At 37.3% G+C, this 17608-nt stretch overlaps 1 protein-coding gene across 3 annotated transcripts in view; it reads left to right on the top strand.

The window, feature by feature from the left end:
* Positions 1–440: 440 nt before the first annotated feature.
* GYPA (glycophorin A (MNS blood group)) overlaps positions 441–17608 on the top strand; it is a 30868-nt gene continuing 13700 nt past the window's right edge. For 2 of the 3 annotated variants that reach the window (XM_012507946.2, XM_012507945.2), the window contains exon 1: positions 474–593. In XM_012507946.2, coding sequence (XP_012363400.1) covers positions 557–593 — 37 coding nt within the window. In that variant the 5' untranslated portion in view covers positions 474–556. Of the gene's footprint in view, positions 594–17608 lie in introns of all 3 variants that reach the window. The other variant, XM_003258012.3, reaches the window with a different exon arrangement.

Here is a 17608-nt window from a genome sequence, read left to right as displayed (position 1 = left end):
GCATCTCATGTCTCTTACATTGCTGTGTGACTCACCATGAGTTTGGGAGTCTTTCAGAACCTCAGAACACTCAAATGGTTTAAATTTCTCAAATATGTTCATTTCACATATAGGAAGTCACTTTCATTTGGACCACCAGGTCTTGACATTAGAAATGAGAACGTCCATGGCTCCACAACAGCTACCTCAGCCTGGCATGTGCCCTGGCCTCAGAGATTCACAGTCCAGTTCTTTGTCCAGTTGGGTGGCTCCTGTCTACCACCTTGCCATGCCCACTTAACTTATGCAAAGTTAGTATCACAAGTAGCAACCTGTTCCTTGCAGTGAAAATTGTACTTGCCACTTTCATAGCCCCAAGATATCCATGTATCTTTATTAACAGGCGCTTAACAACTTGCATCATTTAAAATGCCTCCCCTGCCTATCAGCTGATGATGGCTGCAGGAAGGTGGGCCTGGAAGATAACAGCTAGCAGGCTAAGGCCAGACACTGACAGTTGCAGTTGTCTTTGGTAGTTTTTTTGCACTAACTTCAGGAGCCAGCTCATGATCTCAGGATGTATGAAAAAATAAAGTTTGTATTACTATTTTTAGGTAAGTGATTTTATTTCATCTTGGTTTTGTTATATTGGGTATGAGATCATAGAATAAAATATAAACTACCCTATTTTAGTTCTATCTTATTTAAATGAATAAATGAGTAGTATTTCCTATTCCAGTCTGGTGGATGGATTTTACTGGAACTCAGCTACCAATGTGGGGGAAATGGCACAAGGGAGCCCAGTATTTATGGCCGAATCCAGTTTTCTAGTATGAGAAGCTTACTTCAATTCTAAGTCTAGCTAGAATTAAAATAATTTTATCAAATGCTATGAGAAATACCTCTCTGTGAATAAATGTATTGTTTTGTTTGAGTTATAAGGAGATTCATTTCCAAACTAACGAGTTATTAACGAAGGTGTTGGTAGCTATATGGCTTTTAGTTTTCAAAAGGTATAATTTCCTATTTTTGCCAAATGGTGAGAAGCCAAAAGCATGAACACTGAAACCGTGGGGAGCTGTTCGCTCCTCTGTGGGTCCATTACTAAAGTGTCACATAGGAAGAAAAAAAAACAAAAACAACTCTTACTGGCTTAGGTGTCGTGTGAATTTTAGGAGAAATCTAAATCCATTAACATAAAGAAATATCATAGGGTTATTATTAAATTGTATTAATTCAATAATTTGAATTTAACTTAGTTTAAATTTAATTATGAATTTAGTGTATTAAATTAACATGATTTTGGCCTCTTTCTGAGAATATTATAGTTAAACATCCTCTCAAGTGCAGTGCTTACGTGTTAGCAATACTAATGCCCAGCACACAGGGGCAGGCAGTTGCTTGAAACATTCTGAGTCTATTAGACATTGCCGTAACCCAAGTTAGAGCAAGTATCAAGGATCTACTGAGCACTCGGTAGCATACAGGGAAGAGAGATCAGCGTCTTCTAAGATACCCCAGGGGAGGATAAAATAGTGCAATAGTTAAGAGCACAGGCATGAGGAACAGACAGAACTGGGTTCAAATCTAGTTTTACTTCTCAAGGCTGGGGAACATTAAGGCAAATTATGTGCCCACATTTTTATATGTCCTCGTCTTTAAAATGCAGGCAATGTTGGTACTTGCCTCATAATAATTGCATAAAGATTAAATAAAATATTTAATGGAATACACTTACTGATGCCTGAAACAAAGTAAAATGTTAAGCTTCCTATGCATTTTCTATGATTAGAATTAACTATCATGATTAATAAGTATTAATAATATAAGTATTATTAAAATTAGTAGCTATCAATAATTATAGACTAGGGAACAAACCTACGTATGTGATTGGTGATTTCCGGAAAGTCAGAGAGAAAAGAAAATTACGGAAAGAAAACAGAAAACAAACATAGCTACTCTAATTTTTTAACCAGAAAAGTATGAAAACACTTAGTTTGAAGAAAACAAATGAAAGGGATGTAGTGTAATATTTGTATATATATTCATATATTTGAAGTGCTATTACACAGAAAAAAAGATGTATTCTTTGTGTTGCTCCATGGGGCAAACCAAACTGGGTGTAACTCAAACAAAATTAGACACTGCATACTCTACTGGGGATGTGCCCAGCATTTGGGAAAACTCTGTGTGACTTACAAGTGCCCCAAATTTGGAAAGAGTTCCTGGCAAAGAAATGATTTTTTTTAAATTTCTACAACTACACAAGCAGATAGTGAATTAAAGCCTTAAATGGCACTTGATAAAGGGGTCATTGGGACAAGATGACCCTGAAAGCTACAATGGTCTCCAGTACCCAAGCTGTTATCATCTTCGTAGCTTCAGAAACCCTCCAAGGAAACTCTCTTGATATGCCTACTTTATAGTATAACAGAAAGCTGTAAGATCAAGTTTTTCCCCTATACTGATTAGCTGAAGAGTAAACATGGTGAAGTCTTTTTCTTTTTTTTCCTTTTTTTTTTTTTTTTTGCTATGAAAAAAAGACGATTGCCATGCTTTCTCCAGGAATCTTAAGAATAAAGCCGATATTTCTAATTCTAAACTTGCCAGAGATCTTCTTCCAAATGGAGAATCCATTTTTTCTAATATGACTTGATTCCCAGTCCCTGAATTCCTGCACTCATTTGATGATTCAGTCATTACATGTCAGATTGTGAACCAGACACTGAGCCCACAGCATGAAGAAAAATGGGCTCCCATGAAGGATACCTGGAGGGTGGGTGCAGTGGATGGTGGGAGGGAACGCAGATAATAAACGGAACAACAACTATCTTATTAAAATAAGATAAAAACAGCCAAAAATAATACAAAGCACATAAAACCAGGTAAGATGATAAACATGAATGCCGAAAACTGCTTAAGAAAAGGGTAGCAGGGAATTATTTTCTGAGTAGATGACATTTACGCTAAACGTGGAACAAGGAGATGGAGCCAACCCTGAAAATTCTGGGAAAAGAGGACGGAAGGCAGAGGGAAGAGCAAGAGCGAAAATTCTGAAACAGGAGATAAGTTAGTGTTTTCAAGGAAAAGCTGGAGCTTTTATCTGAAAATCAGATTCTGAAGCTAAAAACCAATTTGAAAATACAGTACTATATCACTTCAACTAGGAAATTATGGCATAAACCAGGAGTCTCCAAAAGCTTTTTGTGTTTACTTAAAAATTCATACAAAATTTGCATTCTAGGTCATAATATACTAATTTGAGGAAACAAAGGGACTGGTATGATATCATCATGCCTACTTTATTCATCCGTGTATCCCCAGAATCTAGCACAGTTTCCGACTGGTATTTATAGTAGCATATTGGTTGAATAAGCAAGGAAGGAGGTGAAGGGAGGGAGAAGGAGAGATAAGCAAAGAGGGAGAGAAGGAAGAAAGAAAAGAAGGAAAAAAAGAAGGAAGGAAAGAAGAGAGGAGGGAGAGAGAGAGAGGGAGGCAAGAAGGGAGGAGAGAGAAGGGAAGGGAACAGACAGGAGGAAGGGGAGGAGGAAAGGAAAGAGGAAATATTTGTTTTCATCTGGTTAGACACAGTGAGTGCTCTGCATAGACAGATCATTATTACCCTGTGCAGCTGATTCATACCCCTGCAGGTACATCAGTCTGAAAAGCACATGTTAAGTGAAGAAACAAGGCATCCCTGTTTTTTTTTGTTTTTTTTTTTTTTTCAGGGATCCAAGAAGAGAGCCTTGCTAGCTGTCTATTTAATTGGTACAGGAAAGAGTTACAGGAACTGTATGCCAGGGAATACATGACTATAAATTCTTTAAAAGGAAAACCTGTGTCTTCACTTATGTGTCCCACACATTGTCAGCCACATAGTAGGCAGCCAATATCAACTACTCAAAATGACAAATGACAAATGACCAGAATTTTGTGGCAGACTAGTTTAGCCATGAAAAATCATTTAACACCTGTGGGCCTCAGTTTTCTTGTGCCTATTCAATAAAGCGCCACGTAGATGGTATCTACAATCATTTTTCATCTGTAAACCCCAGTGAATCCCCAAAATTCAGCCTGAGATGAGCTGGACTAGTTGCCAAACCTATAAGTATCTTTAGCATGGTGTGAAATGGGGTTTTTAGAAAGAAACAGACACCCACTGTGAACTCCTTTGCAGAAAAGGTCTGAATAGATGGGAAAGTAGGGATGGTATCTCAAACTTACTTTGTAGTGATTTTAAATTAGGAAATTTAGCTTAACATTCTTGTGATAAATTTCTTTTCACCTTGGTTTATAGAAGATTATTCAAAACATCTATGAGACTATTTGAGAGTACATTTTTGGGGAATTTCCCCCAAGTTATCTTTATAGGTTATATTTTGACACCAACTGCAAATGTAGTATCTTTTGCCCCAAAAAACCCCAACCCTACTTATGGTGCTGACACAATCAGGCTGGACCTACATTTTTACATCATAGATTTCCAGCCATTATTATCATATCCACATCTTTAGTCAGTACCTATCTGTGTAGTTTTCTGTGATAAATGAACTAAACTAAAACTAAAGCAAAAATATTGAAAAAAAATTCCGGATTTATCTCTGAGTGTTGGGATTGTAAGGTTTTATTTTTTTTTCTCATTTTAAATACCTTCTACATTTTCTGCAAAGAGAACCGTATAATATAATCAGGACAAGTTTTAATATGTTTTAAAAGGTAAACCGAACAAACACTATCTCTGCTTTCTAAGAAGTCTTTAATTTTTGTACGTTGGTCATAGACTATGACCTATACAATTTATTTGTGATATTTATTAAGAATTTCTGTCTTACCCAAATTATCATATGTAAGCACTGGAAAAATAATATCATCTTTGTTTGTAGTGTACAAAGTTCTATAAACAGCTATTTAATCATCTTTGGTATTTCCATCCCTAGATTTATATACAGCAGGTCAGGTTCCGTACATAGGCAGGTTCTGAATAATAATAACCAACACTGATATAGCACTTACTTTGTGCCATGCACTGTTCTAAGTAATTTACATACACTTAATTTTTAAAATTGTAGTAAAATACACATAATATAAATTTACCATTTGAACCATTTTAAAGTGTACAATCGGTAGCATTTAATACATTCAAAATGATGCACACCCATCACCATTATCTAGTTCCAGAACATTTTCATCACTCCAAAAGGAAACCTCTTACCCATTAGCAGCCACTTCCAATTCCTCCAGCCCCTGGAAACCACTAATTTGTTTTCTACCTCTACAGATTTACCCATTTTAGATATTCATATAAATGGAATCATATAATAGGTAGCCTTTTGTGTATGGCTTCTTTCACTTAAAATAATGTGTTTAAAGTTCATCCATATTGTAGTGTGTATCAGTATTTCATTCCTTTTATAATATTATTCCATTGTGTTGGTATATCACATTTGGTTTATCCATCCATCATTTGATTAAAATTTGGGTTGGTATATCACATTTTGCTTATCCATCCATCATGTAATTAAAATTTGTGTTGTTTCCACCTTTTGGCTATTGTGAATAGTGCTGCTATAAATATTCCTGTACTAGTTTTGTTTGAACCCACTTTTAATACTCAAAGATGTATAGGGGTAGAATTGCTGGGTCATAGTAATTTTATGTTTAACTTACTAAGGAACTGCTAAACTCTTTTTCCACAGGAGCTGCACCTTTTTACCTTTTCACCAGGGTGTATGAGGTGCCAATTTCTCCACAATCTTGCCAGAAATTGTACTCTTTCATTTTTTTAATTATAGCTATTTCAGAGGGTATGAAATGGCTTTTCACTGTGGTTTCTTGCATTTTCCTAATAACTAATGATGCTGAGAATCTTTTCATGTAGTTGTTGGTAACTGCATTTTGCATATCTTTGGAGAAATGTTGGTTCTAGTCCTTCACCCATTTTTTATTTTTGTCTTTCTGTTGCTAAGTTGTAAGAGTTCTTTCTGTGTTCTGGATATAGATTCTTATCAGATATACTATTTGCAAATACTTTCCTTCATTCTGTAGATTTTTTTTTTACTTTTGATAGTGTCCTTTGATGCAAAATGTTTTTCATTTTCAAGTCAAATTTATTTTTTGTTGTTGTTGCCTACGCTTTTGATACCATATCTAAAAATAATTGCCAAATTTAAAGTCATACAAATTTCTCCCTATGTTTTCTTCTAAGAGTTTCATAGTTCTCTTATATTTAGATCTTTGGTTTATTATCAGTTAATTTTTCTATATGATGTATGATAAGAATCCACCTTTATTATTTTGCAGTTGTCCCAGCACCATTTGTTGAAGAGACTATCCTTTGCCCATTGAATGGTCTTGACACCCTTCTTGAAAGTTAATTGGCCATGGATATATAGCTTATTTCTGGAGTCTCAATTCTATCCTAAGAATATGTCAGTTCTTGGGGCAAAATCACACAGATTTTATTGCTGTTACTTGGTTATAAGTTTTGAATTCATGAAGTGTGATTCGCCAAACTTTGTTCTTCTTCAAGATTGTTTCGGCTATTTAGATCCCTAACAATTTCATAGAAATTTTAGGATTAGGTTTTCCATTCTTGCAAAAAAATATTATGTGCATTTTAACTTAATCTGCTCAATAACTCTGTAAGGTAGAGACTAACACATGTATAATGGTGGAACAAAAACATAGAGATTAAGTAAATTTTGCGAGGTCTCAGGTAGTTGCTAGAGGAATTAGTTCGAGCCTAGGCAGTTCCACTGCAGAATCTGTGCATTTAGAGAATACGTTATGTTGCCTGTACCATACCTAGTGATGTTCCAGGATTGGCTCCATTACTCTTACAACATTGTCACTCAGTGTTCTGCTTGTGCTTTCATCAAGCTGAAGACTTTAATAAAGGTTGATGGTCTGTCTTCCTCATGTGGTGCAGCTAAGGAACTCTAACTGTGTGGCTGTTATGTTAGCCTTTCGCTCCTTTTTATATGGGCTATAGAAAATGTTTTTAAATTCTGGAGGCCTCCTTTTGATGTGATCACTTATTTTCCAGTCATAATTATATTTTTAAAAACCAAAATAGAAGGAAATAAATATGAAACGTAAAACATGAATAGTACAGCTATTTGAGGCAACTGAGAATATAGATCATGGCACTGAAATTGCATTTTGCTAGGAAAAAGACCACAAAAGTTCTCCCCTTGCTTCCTTTCCTGAACTATTCTATTAGATTCAGACCTCAAAAACATTTTATCAGGAAATACAGAAATGTTCTTTCAAAATGAGTGTATAGGAATGTGGGAATGCCTAATAAAATCTGTCCTCATTGATTCGTTAGCAAAAAATCATATAAATCAATAGCTTGTGATTGCAAGCAGATATATTTCAGATCCTTTCTGTGTTTTTTGCTTTCTTAATCTGTCACAATTGGAGAAAACTTAAAATTTCTCAATGGTATTGTATTTTTACCAATTTCTTATTCTGCTTTATATTTCTTGTTGCTATGTTCTTGGACTGTAATGGTCCATAATTACTTAAGAATCATTGTGAAATATACGGCTTAATGACACAAGTAAATATTGTCATTGTTTGTAATGTCTTTGCTCTTAATTCTACTTTGCCTAAGATTAATACTGTTATTCCTGTTTAGTTTTATATGTATTTATTTATTTATTTTGAAGATGGAGTCTCGTTCTGTCGCCCAGGCTAGAGTGCAGTGGCACGATCTTGGCTCACTGCAACCTCCGCCTCCTGGGTTCAAGCAATTCTCCTGCCTCAGCCTCCCGAGTAGCTGAGACTACAGGTGCACACCACCACGCCCAGTTAATTGTTTGTATTTTAGTAGAGACGGGGTTTCACCGTGTTGCCCAGGCTGGTCTCCAACCCCTGAGCTCAGACAATCCACCTGCCTTGGCCTCTCAAAGTGTTAGGATTACAGGCGTGAGCCATTGCACCAGTCCTAACCTATCTCTTTTGACTCAATCTAAAAGGCTGTGTCTTTTAATACAAAACCATAATCCATATGCATTCATTAATTCACAACTGACATTTAGTATCTTATTTCTGTTATCTTATTTCATATATGATTCCTTGTTTCTGCTCTTTTGATACATATACTATGTTTTATTTGCCCTTATCCTCTTATGTGTTTCTAAAGTATATAGCCTACTTATAATTGTCCCATTAGCTAACTTTATGTTTTTGAAAGCATTCTCTCTCAGAACTCCCATTTTAGTGGCGCAGCACACATAGAAAGTCTAAGTGCTTTCTGGAGCTAGATAAGCTGGATAAAGGTGTGCATGAGCCACTGGTCAATAGCTTGTGCAGGCCATGAGTGCATTTCAGGTATTTCATAGGCTATTGATTGCCTCAGCCCCTCTGGCAGCCAGGTATTCAGATAGGATATAACCAGGTTCATCAGGCTCAAAACATAATCAAGTATTATTGAGACATAGTTAATGTGCACTACAACTCGCAGCACACAGACTCACACACACACTTGTCTGAAATAAAATTCCACAAAATAATACCTTCCCTTACTATGTGTGATGTACTTTGATATATTCTCTTCTATTTTATACAATTTAATTTTTTTAGAGACAAGATTTTGCTTTGTGGCCTAAGCTGGACTGCAAGGGCACAGTCGTAGCCTACTTCAGTCTTGAACTGCTGAATTCAAGTGATTCTCCAGCTTCTGCCTCTCAAGTAGCTGAGACTTCAGGTGTGCTCAACCACACCTGACTAACTTTTTTTGTTATTTAATTTGTAAATATGAGGTCTTGCTATGTTGCCCAGGCTGGTCTCAAGCTCCTGGCCTCAAGCGATCCTCCTGCCTTGGCCTCCCAAAGCACAGGGATTACAGGCATGAGCCACCACACCTAGACTATAACTTAATTTTTTAGTGCCAGTGACAACCCACTGGACTGATTTCATAGCCCATTAGTAGAGGAATGCACCATCTTGACTGCAGGTTGGAATTTTCTCAGAGAATCTATGTAGCACTGATGATTGGGTTTCACGTCCAGAGATTCTAGTTATGCTAATACAGGGGCCAAGCAAACTATAGCCTGTGAATGGCCGGCGCCCTAGTTTTGTATACCTTACAAGTTACGAATGATTTTTATTTTTTTGAGTGCTTAAAAAAATCAAAATAGGCCGGGTGCAGTGGTTCAAGCCTGTAATCCCATCACTTTGGGAGGCTGAGGCTGGCAGATCACGAGGTCAGGAGATTGAGATTGTCCTGGCTAACACAGTGAAATCCCACCTCTACCAAAAATACAAAAAATTAGCTGGGCTTGGTGGTGGGCACCTGTAGTCCCAGCTACTTGGGAGGCTGAGGCAGGAGAATGGAGTGAACCCGGGAGGCGGAGCTTGCAGTGAGCCAAGATCGTGCCACTGCACTCCGGCCTGGGTGACCGAGCAAGGCTCCATCTCAAAAAAAAAAAAAAAAAAAAAAAAAGAAAAAAAATCAAAATAATAATATGTGAATATTATATGAAATTCAAATTCTACTGTCCACAAATCATTATTGGAACATAGTCATACTCATTTATTTATGCTTTGGTTTACATATTGTCAGTAGCTGCTTTTGCACAGTGACAGAGTTGAATATTTATAATAGATGGCCCACAAAGCCTAAAGTAGTTATGGCCCACAAATCCTAAAGTAGTTACTCTCTCTCCCTTTACATAGGAAGTTTACTAATACTTGTGCTAAGGGATCTCAATAGACAATTTGAAAAACTTAAGTTTTAGACTAAAGATTTCCAATCTAAATTCCTGTGGAGCTTTCTGAAGCTGCCAGGTGGAGATGGGCACAAGATGTGAGGCTGCAGGCCAAACACTCAGGCCGGCTTCCACCAAGCAGTTCAACTCTGTCTGTTTCATACACTGATGAGCTTATCCTTGGAAAGTTATTTAAGTAAAATTAAATGCGAATTGAGGGAGGAAGTGAGGGGGACTGTGGCTCTAAAACAAAACTCTAAGAAACACCAACATTTAAGATGGCAAATGATATTATTTCTAAAGTCGTTCAGGCTAATATCCCATACTGTAGCTGTTCACGTTATAGATAAAGGTGACACTAGAACCATAGAAAATGTAAGAATGGACCTCAAAACTTAGGAAGATGAAGTTTACATATATTAATCTATATTACCCACTGGAGCAGCTGTTCTCATTGCTGGCCGCACATCAGAATCCAATGCCTGGATACCACAGATGATTCTACCATGCAGTCAAGGATGAGAACAAACTAGTTGCATTTCTGCAATTTTCTATTGTTCAACCAGTGAAAGGAAGTACCAGTGGTGTGAGAATTTTGGGATAAAGTTTTTGTTTTCAATTAAAATTATTTTCATTCAGCCTGACTTCCTAAAGCCCAAATTTAATGTGTGTGAAGTTCAGCTACAGAAATACCAATATCTTAGACTAAAGCGGACACAGATAAAATATGTGAAACCCCCTTTTGTTCTGAGGATTCTTTAGTAGGCAGGAGTGACCAGATTGGAATATGCTTGGCTGGAAAAATTAAGATTCAAGGTAACAAACAGTTAATAACCATTACCATCTGCTCTTCTGTAATGTGGATTTGCCACTGCAGGTCAACCTACAATGCTATGTTAGAGGTACAATACTCCTACCCTCAGGCTATGAACAAGGTGAATTATTATTTTTATATCTCTTCATCTAGCCCTGATTTGCTGAAGTGAAGGCTTTCTTGAGAGTTGGTTGCAGTATAATTTGGTGAGAATTTAATCTCTCAATGACAACTTGCTTGATTCTCTCATTCTCTTTCTGCTACATAGATCACAGTAGACCTTGGCAGACAGTTCTGCAGTTACATAGGTCTGAATTCAAAATCCAGGTCTGCCACTTGGCGGCTGTGTAAACTTAGGCAAGTTAGGCAATGTTTCTGATGGGTTTTTTTTTTCCTCCTCCACAAAGAATAATTAATATATAACAATAGGGTCTCAGCTAGTTGTTTTAAAAATGATTAGAGAGATGTGTGGAATGAAGTAAGTGTGCAGTAAGTGTTAACTACAAATATTATTATCTTAGACATACAGATTTCCATGATCCATGAATGGTGAAGCATCTTAGAAGACATCTATTCCAGGCCAGGCATGGTGGTGTGCACCTATAGTCCCAGTTGTTCAGGAGAATGAGGCAGGAGAATTGCTTGAGCCTAGGAGTTTGAGGCTAGTATGGGCAATATGGTGAGACCCTATCTCAAAAAAAAAGCAAAACTTATTTTAAAGTTTAAAAAGAGAGACATCTGTTCCAATCCTCTCATCTTAGAGGCCAGAAAACTGAGGCTCAGATAATTTCAGAGACTTGCACAGATCCCCCAACCATTTGGTGGCAAAGCCAGGAATAGAACTCTGCTCTCCTTTCCCACTGGGACAATGGACAGAAATTCATCTTGATTTCCATCTGTCCAGGCTGAAGAATGTGCACTGGCTGGAATGACAGAGAGACCAATTTTTTTCTCCATCTCTGCTGTCTCAGCAATGGTTTGAGACAGTGTGGATGACCAGAAGCTGGATAGTACAGAGCCAGGCTAAAAAGTTCAGGTTTCTTGAAGGGAAGCTGCAGTCCTCCTAGGCCACAACACCTTCAAGATAGAATAGATAAAGCACCCTTCTCTACCAAGTTAGGAAAGGAAGAAGTATGACCAATTAGCTGCATGGGGACTGCCAAAGCATGCCGGTCTGAAGATGAGCAGAAACTGGGTCATTCCATTTGGCACCTAGCACACAAACTGCACCAGTTAATAGGCCATGCTTTTCTTCAGAGCCATTGGCTGAAGAGTTCAAACAAAAAGTATTGAGAACAGGCTATCCAAAACAGTAGGCTCAGATGCTATCACACAAAGCATTTTATCCTTAAGTTCAATTTTTCTAAATTGTAGTTGGCTGCTTTGGCTTAATAAAAACCTTCCCAAAAAGAAAAATGAATGGCCACAGACGGTATGGGTATCTAACGATATTATCACAACTTGACCAAAATTGAACTTGTCAATCCTTTGGTTCAAGAGCAAAAGAAAATCGTTCCCTTAAAATATTGCTTCACGGGAACAGTCTTCTTCAAACATCTTTTAACACAGGCAAGATTCCCGTTTATACATTCATTCTGTCCAAGACAATGAGATCTGGCAGAAAAGGCACTGAGTTGGAAGTCAATGGATATGAGTTTTTGTCCCAGTTTTACCACAAATTAGCTGAGCATAACTTCCACAGATGCATTTATCAAGCAGTTTTCATGGTCATTGCAATGCCAAAAAACTGTAGCATTTAGAAAATTTAGTTTTCAGACTTGGAAACTATTTAAGGCATTTCATACGAAGGGTGTGTCCTTGTAAGAGTTTGCTTATGCAAGATAAGGCTTCTTTCAGCTGCAAGTCAGGAGTGAACCAAAACTCAAACCAGCAGCTGCATGAGCTGACTTTATCACATCTTGACAAGAGCTCAGCCACTGGAAGTTTTGGCATATAGCAAAACTGAAGGGTACTTATACAATATCACATTTTATTTCTATTGTTTCTAATAGCATTCCAGGTTAGAAATGTCAATCATTTTGGAAAGCTGAGTGGTCTGGTGGATAAAGCATATAGCAGAGAGCTAGGAGGCTGGCTATTTCCAGTTGTTATCCTAACATGTCTTGGGCCCCCAAGTCACCCCACCTCCTTGGTACAATGGGAACAGTGGCAGAAGTCCACGCTCTCTCCCCCAACACATGAGGATAAGATACGAGAAAGGTGACATGTTCTGGAACATATCCGATGTTATACAAGTATAAGCTGTGAGATGATCCAAACACAAATTTTAAATATTTCATTCTCTAGAAAGTATGCCAATTCATTCCACCCTTCTCAAACCTAAATTATGCAATTCAATTCAGGTCACACAGATTTACTTTGTACTAAGTACCATAGCAAATGCCATTTCAGTGCCTGAAAACTGAAAAACATAAATTTAAAATAGGAGTTTGAGGCCTCGCTAATATGACAAAACATACCTTTATATTTTATTTTGCACTAATTTGCCATTTAAACATTAAACTCTTATCAATCTGAGAGATCTGCCAACACTTGCCTGTTAGGTGCCCTAAGCCTCCACATCAATGCACGTTATACTCCCCTTTCTCCATATGTTAGCCCATGCCATTTCTTTATCCCTCCACCTCTGCATCATCTGCCCATCCTTCTGGGTGCACCCAGTGATTAATTTGCAAGTAGGCATGGGGTAAGGTCTTGAGAGTATGTTTTTCAGAGGCCCATGCAGCTAAGAAAATGTACAGTGTTGGCGTAAGGTCTGTCTATTCCTGGGTAGCCAGGTGCTGGACACATCTTTCCTAATACCACAAGGTAAATATACTTCACTTGGAGAGAGAGGTGAAATTTTTCAGGTATAGACTGGATGTGTTCCTGCCAGAAGATGTGAAGGGATTAAGAAACTGACTCTCATCTCTGTATTGCTAGAGCAAAACATAGTTTTTCTTAGTGGCTATAGTATAAGGACACTGAGGGCTAAGAGATATAATCTAAGTAATACAATAAATTAGTGTGGAAAAAAATCATCAAAATGAAGACTGCATGGTTTTTATTAAAATTCTAGCTTTTAGGATGTCCAGGGAGCTCAGGAATTTAGTTGTCCTTTTTTGTATGTACAATATACCCCAATGCTTGCTGACTAATGTGCTAAAACATCAGAGAAATCTTGCTGACAAGATCTCAACCAGGCAGCGAGATCTGGAAGGTGAGAATAATATTGGGGGTCAGCAGAATTAAGTCTCAGTTCTGCTCCTTACCAGATATGCTAATCTGAGCTAGTCATTTAATTTTTATGAGACCAAATGTCTTATCTGTAAAGTTGGCAAGTTGGATTAGATGTGCTACAAGTGGTTTTCTAGCTTAAATGTACCTTCTGAATTCAACAGTACAATACTTAAACTGACCTTTAATCTAGGAATGACACAAGTAGAGTTTTGAAAGCTAATTTAGCCATAGAAAGCTGAGAGCTCCAAAGGCAAAGAGATAAAAATAACAGGAGAGCCTTCTCTTAATCCAGTCCCTAAGCAGTTCTGGCAAACTAAAGCTTGTTGTTCAATGGTTACGAGTTTGCTTAAATGCTTTCTACCCAGTTTACTGAACTAAATATACTACAGTAAAAAGTCCTATTCAAAAACCATCTTCTCGCAGATATTTTGCAGCTTTGCAGAATTGAATATGTCCACGGATGTCCATTAGCTGGTTAGGATCTTAGGAATCTAGGAGAGCCAAGTAGTTGTGTGAGCTGTTGCTATCAAATGTAGTTTTGAACATTCTTGGCGATTTTAAGGGATCATATTGTGGAAATTTGGTTTCCTTACCTTGAGTTTTGAAGGAAGCTTTAGCATTTGAGGATGTTTCTTTTGTTTCTCCTTCCAGTTAAGTGATGTTTTTTTTTTTTCAACCAAATGCTGGTTTACTTAATTTGAAGCTATTGATGAAATTCTTTAAATTGCCCCCATGTGATTCTACTCTGGAATAACTAACAAATTATTTAAAAGTCAATTAATACTAGAAAATATGAAAACTCATTTTTATGTGAACTATTGTTCTTTCAAGATGACACTGTTTTGTAAACTATAGACTTCCAATAACAAGTCTCTGTGCCTTCCTCTTACCACTGAGCAAGCATGGGTATTCATTCCTACTGAAAGGCTTAGGCTATCTCTTTTCCGGAAATGGAAGAAAAATGAACTATGAAAAAGGTCATTTTATAGGTCAGCTACCATTATGAGATTGTTGAGGAAATGATATAAAAAAACAATTTTTAAAATCAAATTATCTTTAGGGCATTTACATGTTTATTTTCTTACTGTGTTGACTTAGGCGACTATAAGAAGTTGTATCAGAGCAACTGATTCTGGAGAATTAAAGCAAGTATTTCTAAGAACATAAGTGGCAACTTTCAGTCTCAAATCAATTTGGCCACCAATCAGTTTTTGTAAGGGTACAAATAGGACATAACATGCTCAGATGGGACTTGGATAAAGTTATACAATTTTACATTGAGGAAATTGTATCAATGTGTTACCTTCAATGTTAGAAATTCCCAAGTTCTGACAATAGTTCAGAGCCTGTTAAAAGCCAGAGTGGAGGCATGTAGATCCAGCTGGAAAGAGAGGCATTCTGGTCTAACTTCGGACAAATTTTAAAGCCAGTGTTAGGGTCTGAGTCCAGCTTTGTAAACTTGAGTACAGTGTTTGATCTCTAGGGTTTCAGCCTTGACTTCAGAACAAAATTTCCACCAAGTGCTCTTTTACTGTGAGGAGTAGCTGTTGAAGAAGAAAGAAGTCTACCTATTTGCTAGAGTGTTAAAATTGTTTTGATAAAGCTCAAAACTTATCTAAATAAGCTCTCTCTCCCTAAGCATGTTTTCATTTTTATGAAAAAGTTACATATACTTTGCTTATAAATTTAAAATACTTTTCACCTCCTCTGACTTCATTTAAAATTAAAATAATTAAAGTGCCAATTTTAAGAGATGTTAGCTCCCATTGTTGGTTCTTTGCCATATTCTTTTGACAACCTGCTGTAATTTTCTGCCCCCTTTAAAGCCTCAGGCTATAGGCCTTCTCCACCAAAGGAATGTTAAGAAGTGATAAGGACCTTCTGTGAGCAGAAGTGGCTTGTTTGCAAAGGGACTGCTTATCTTGGCCACTCTTGAACACAAGATGGGACCCTCTACTGCAAAGCTCCGGCATGTTTTTTTTCCCCTAAGTTATCCTCCATACTACTGACAGTGATTTTCCCTAAATAAAAAACTGCTTCAAACCATTCATTGTCTTTCCACTGCCTTAAAGATAAAGTCCAAATTCTAGAAGATGGCCCACAACATTTGGTGCCTCACCACCTCTTCAGCCTCTCATTTGCTGTTCACCCATTTCTCTATTCCTCTCCTTCTCACACCTTGTGCTGCAGCCACATAGATAACCTGCAGTTTTTCTAATGTGCAATGATGTCTCAAATTCCAAGGCATTGCTGATACCACACAGCCTGCCTGGTAAAATCCCAGACTTCTTTCAAGATAAATTCAAAAACACCTGGATGAGGTCTTTCTACCTCTCAAAGTAGAATTGACCACTGTCTCCTTTGTGTCCCCACTTCCACCACCATCCTAAAATACTTATTATACTTAGATTAATAATTGTCGCTCTTACTGTGCTGGAATTACCCTGAAAGACCATGAATTATTTATCATTATATTCCTAGTACATAGCCCACAGCCTATACCAGCCACCTAAACAAAACCTTTTGTAAATAATTGAACAAATTAAGAAACATCCAAGGCCCCCAGTAAACATCAAGGCCTAAGGAATGCATATCTGGATTCTAAATAATCATAAGGTTTTACAATACCATGTTAAGCACCAGGGACTTCAGAGAGCTTTTAGTCTAAATCTTATTAGAGAGGCCAGCAAAGACCTCCCAAAGGAAGTGGCACTGAACTGAGACTTGAAAAGCCAGTAGTTAGGCAAAGATAGGGAGGGAAATATTTCAGACAAAGGGAGGAGCCGGCACAAGATTTAGGACATGGAAAAAGGTATGGTGCAGTCATAGAGCGAAGAGATGTGCAGAATGGCTGGAGCCCCAAGAGGGAAGGGAAGGGTGAAGCAATGAAGATGCGAGGCAAGCAGGACTGGACCATGCAGAGTCTTGCAGGTGTTCACAAAGAAAATTGCAGCACCCTCCCATAGACTGAAAACACCTCTCTACCTGAACCCCTGGAATTCTGACTCAGGTAGTCCCTAACATCCTGCTGAACAGTTAGGAAACTTGGAGGAATATGTACATTTGTACTCATAGTCAAAACTACTAGATGGCATTTACAGACTACGTTTTGTGTATTTTTATTTTTTACTTTTTGTTTTTTTTTTTCTTATGTTAGCAAAAGTATGCTTGCTATTGAAATGTTGAAAATATTTCATTGGTCTTAAAATGATGCTTATTTTTACAGATGCTTGCATTCATTCTGCATGTGCTATTTTGTCATTTGGTTTGTTTAATTTATTAAACAATTTTATTAATTAAATTAATTTATTAATTATAAATTAATTTATAATTACTTATGTGTTATAATTAATAAATTTATTATTTAAATTATTATGTTCACATTCAGATGCAATCTGAAAACCCATTTGTTCTCACATTGCTATGAAGAAATAACTGAGACTGGGTAATTTATAAAGAAAAGGTTTAATTGCCTCATGGTTCTGCAGGCTATATAAGAAGCATAGTGCTTCTGCTTCTGGGGAGGCCTCAGGAAATAATCATGGCAAAAGACGAAGGGAAAGTAGGTATGTCTTACATGGTTGGAACAAGAGCTAGAGAGAGAGTGGGGAGGTGCCACACACTTTTAAACAACCAGATCTTATAAGAAATCACTATCTCCACGACAGCATCAAGGGGGATGGTGTTAAGCAATGAGAAACCAGCCCCATGATTCAATTACCTCCCACCAGGCCCCACCTCCAACAATGGGGATTACATTTCCACATGAGATTTGGATGATGACACAGATCCAAACCATACCACTCACCTAATCCTTTCTCCATAAGAATTTGTCCAAGCATTTATAACAATTAACATT

The sequence above is a fragment of the Nomascus leucogenys genome, chromosome 7b, assembly GCF_006542625.1.
Source record: "Nomascus leucogenys isolate Asia chromosome 7b, Asia_NLE_v1, whole genome shotgun sequence".
Lineage (NCBI taxonomy): Eukaryota > Metazoa > Chordata > Mammalia > Primates > Hylobatidae > Nomascus > Nomascus leucogenys.
Note: the sequence above shows the minus strand (reverse complement) of the source record. Positions and strands in the feature narration are given on the sequence as shown.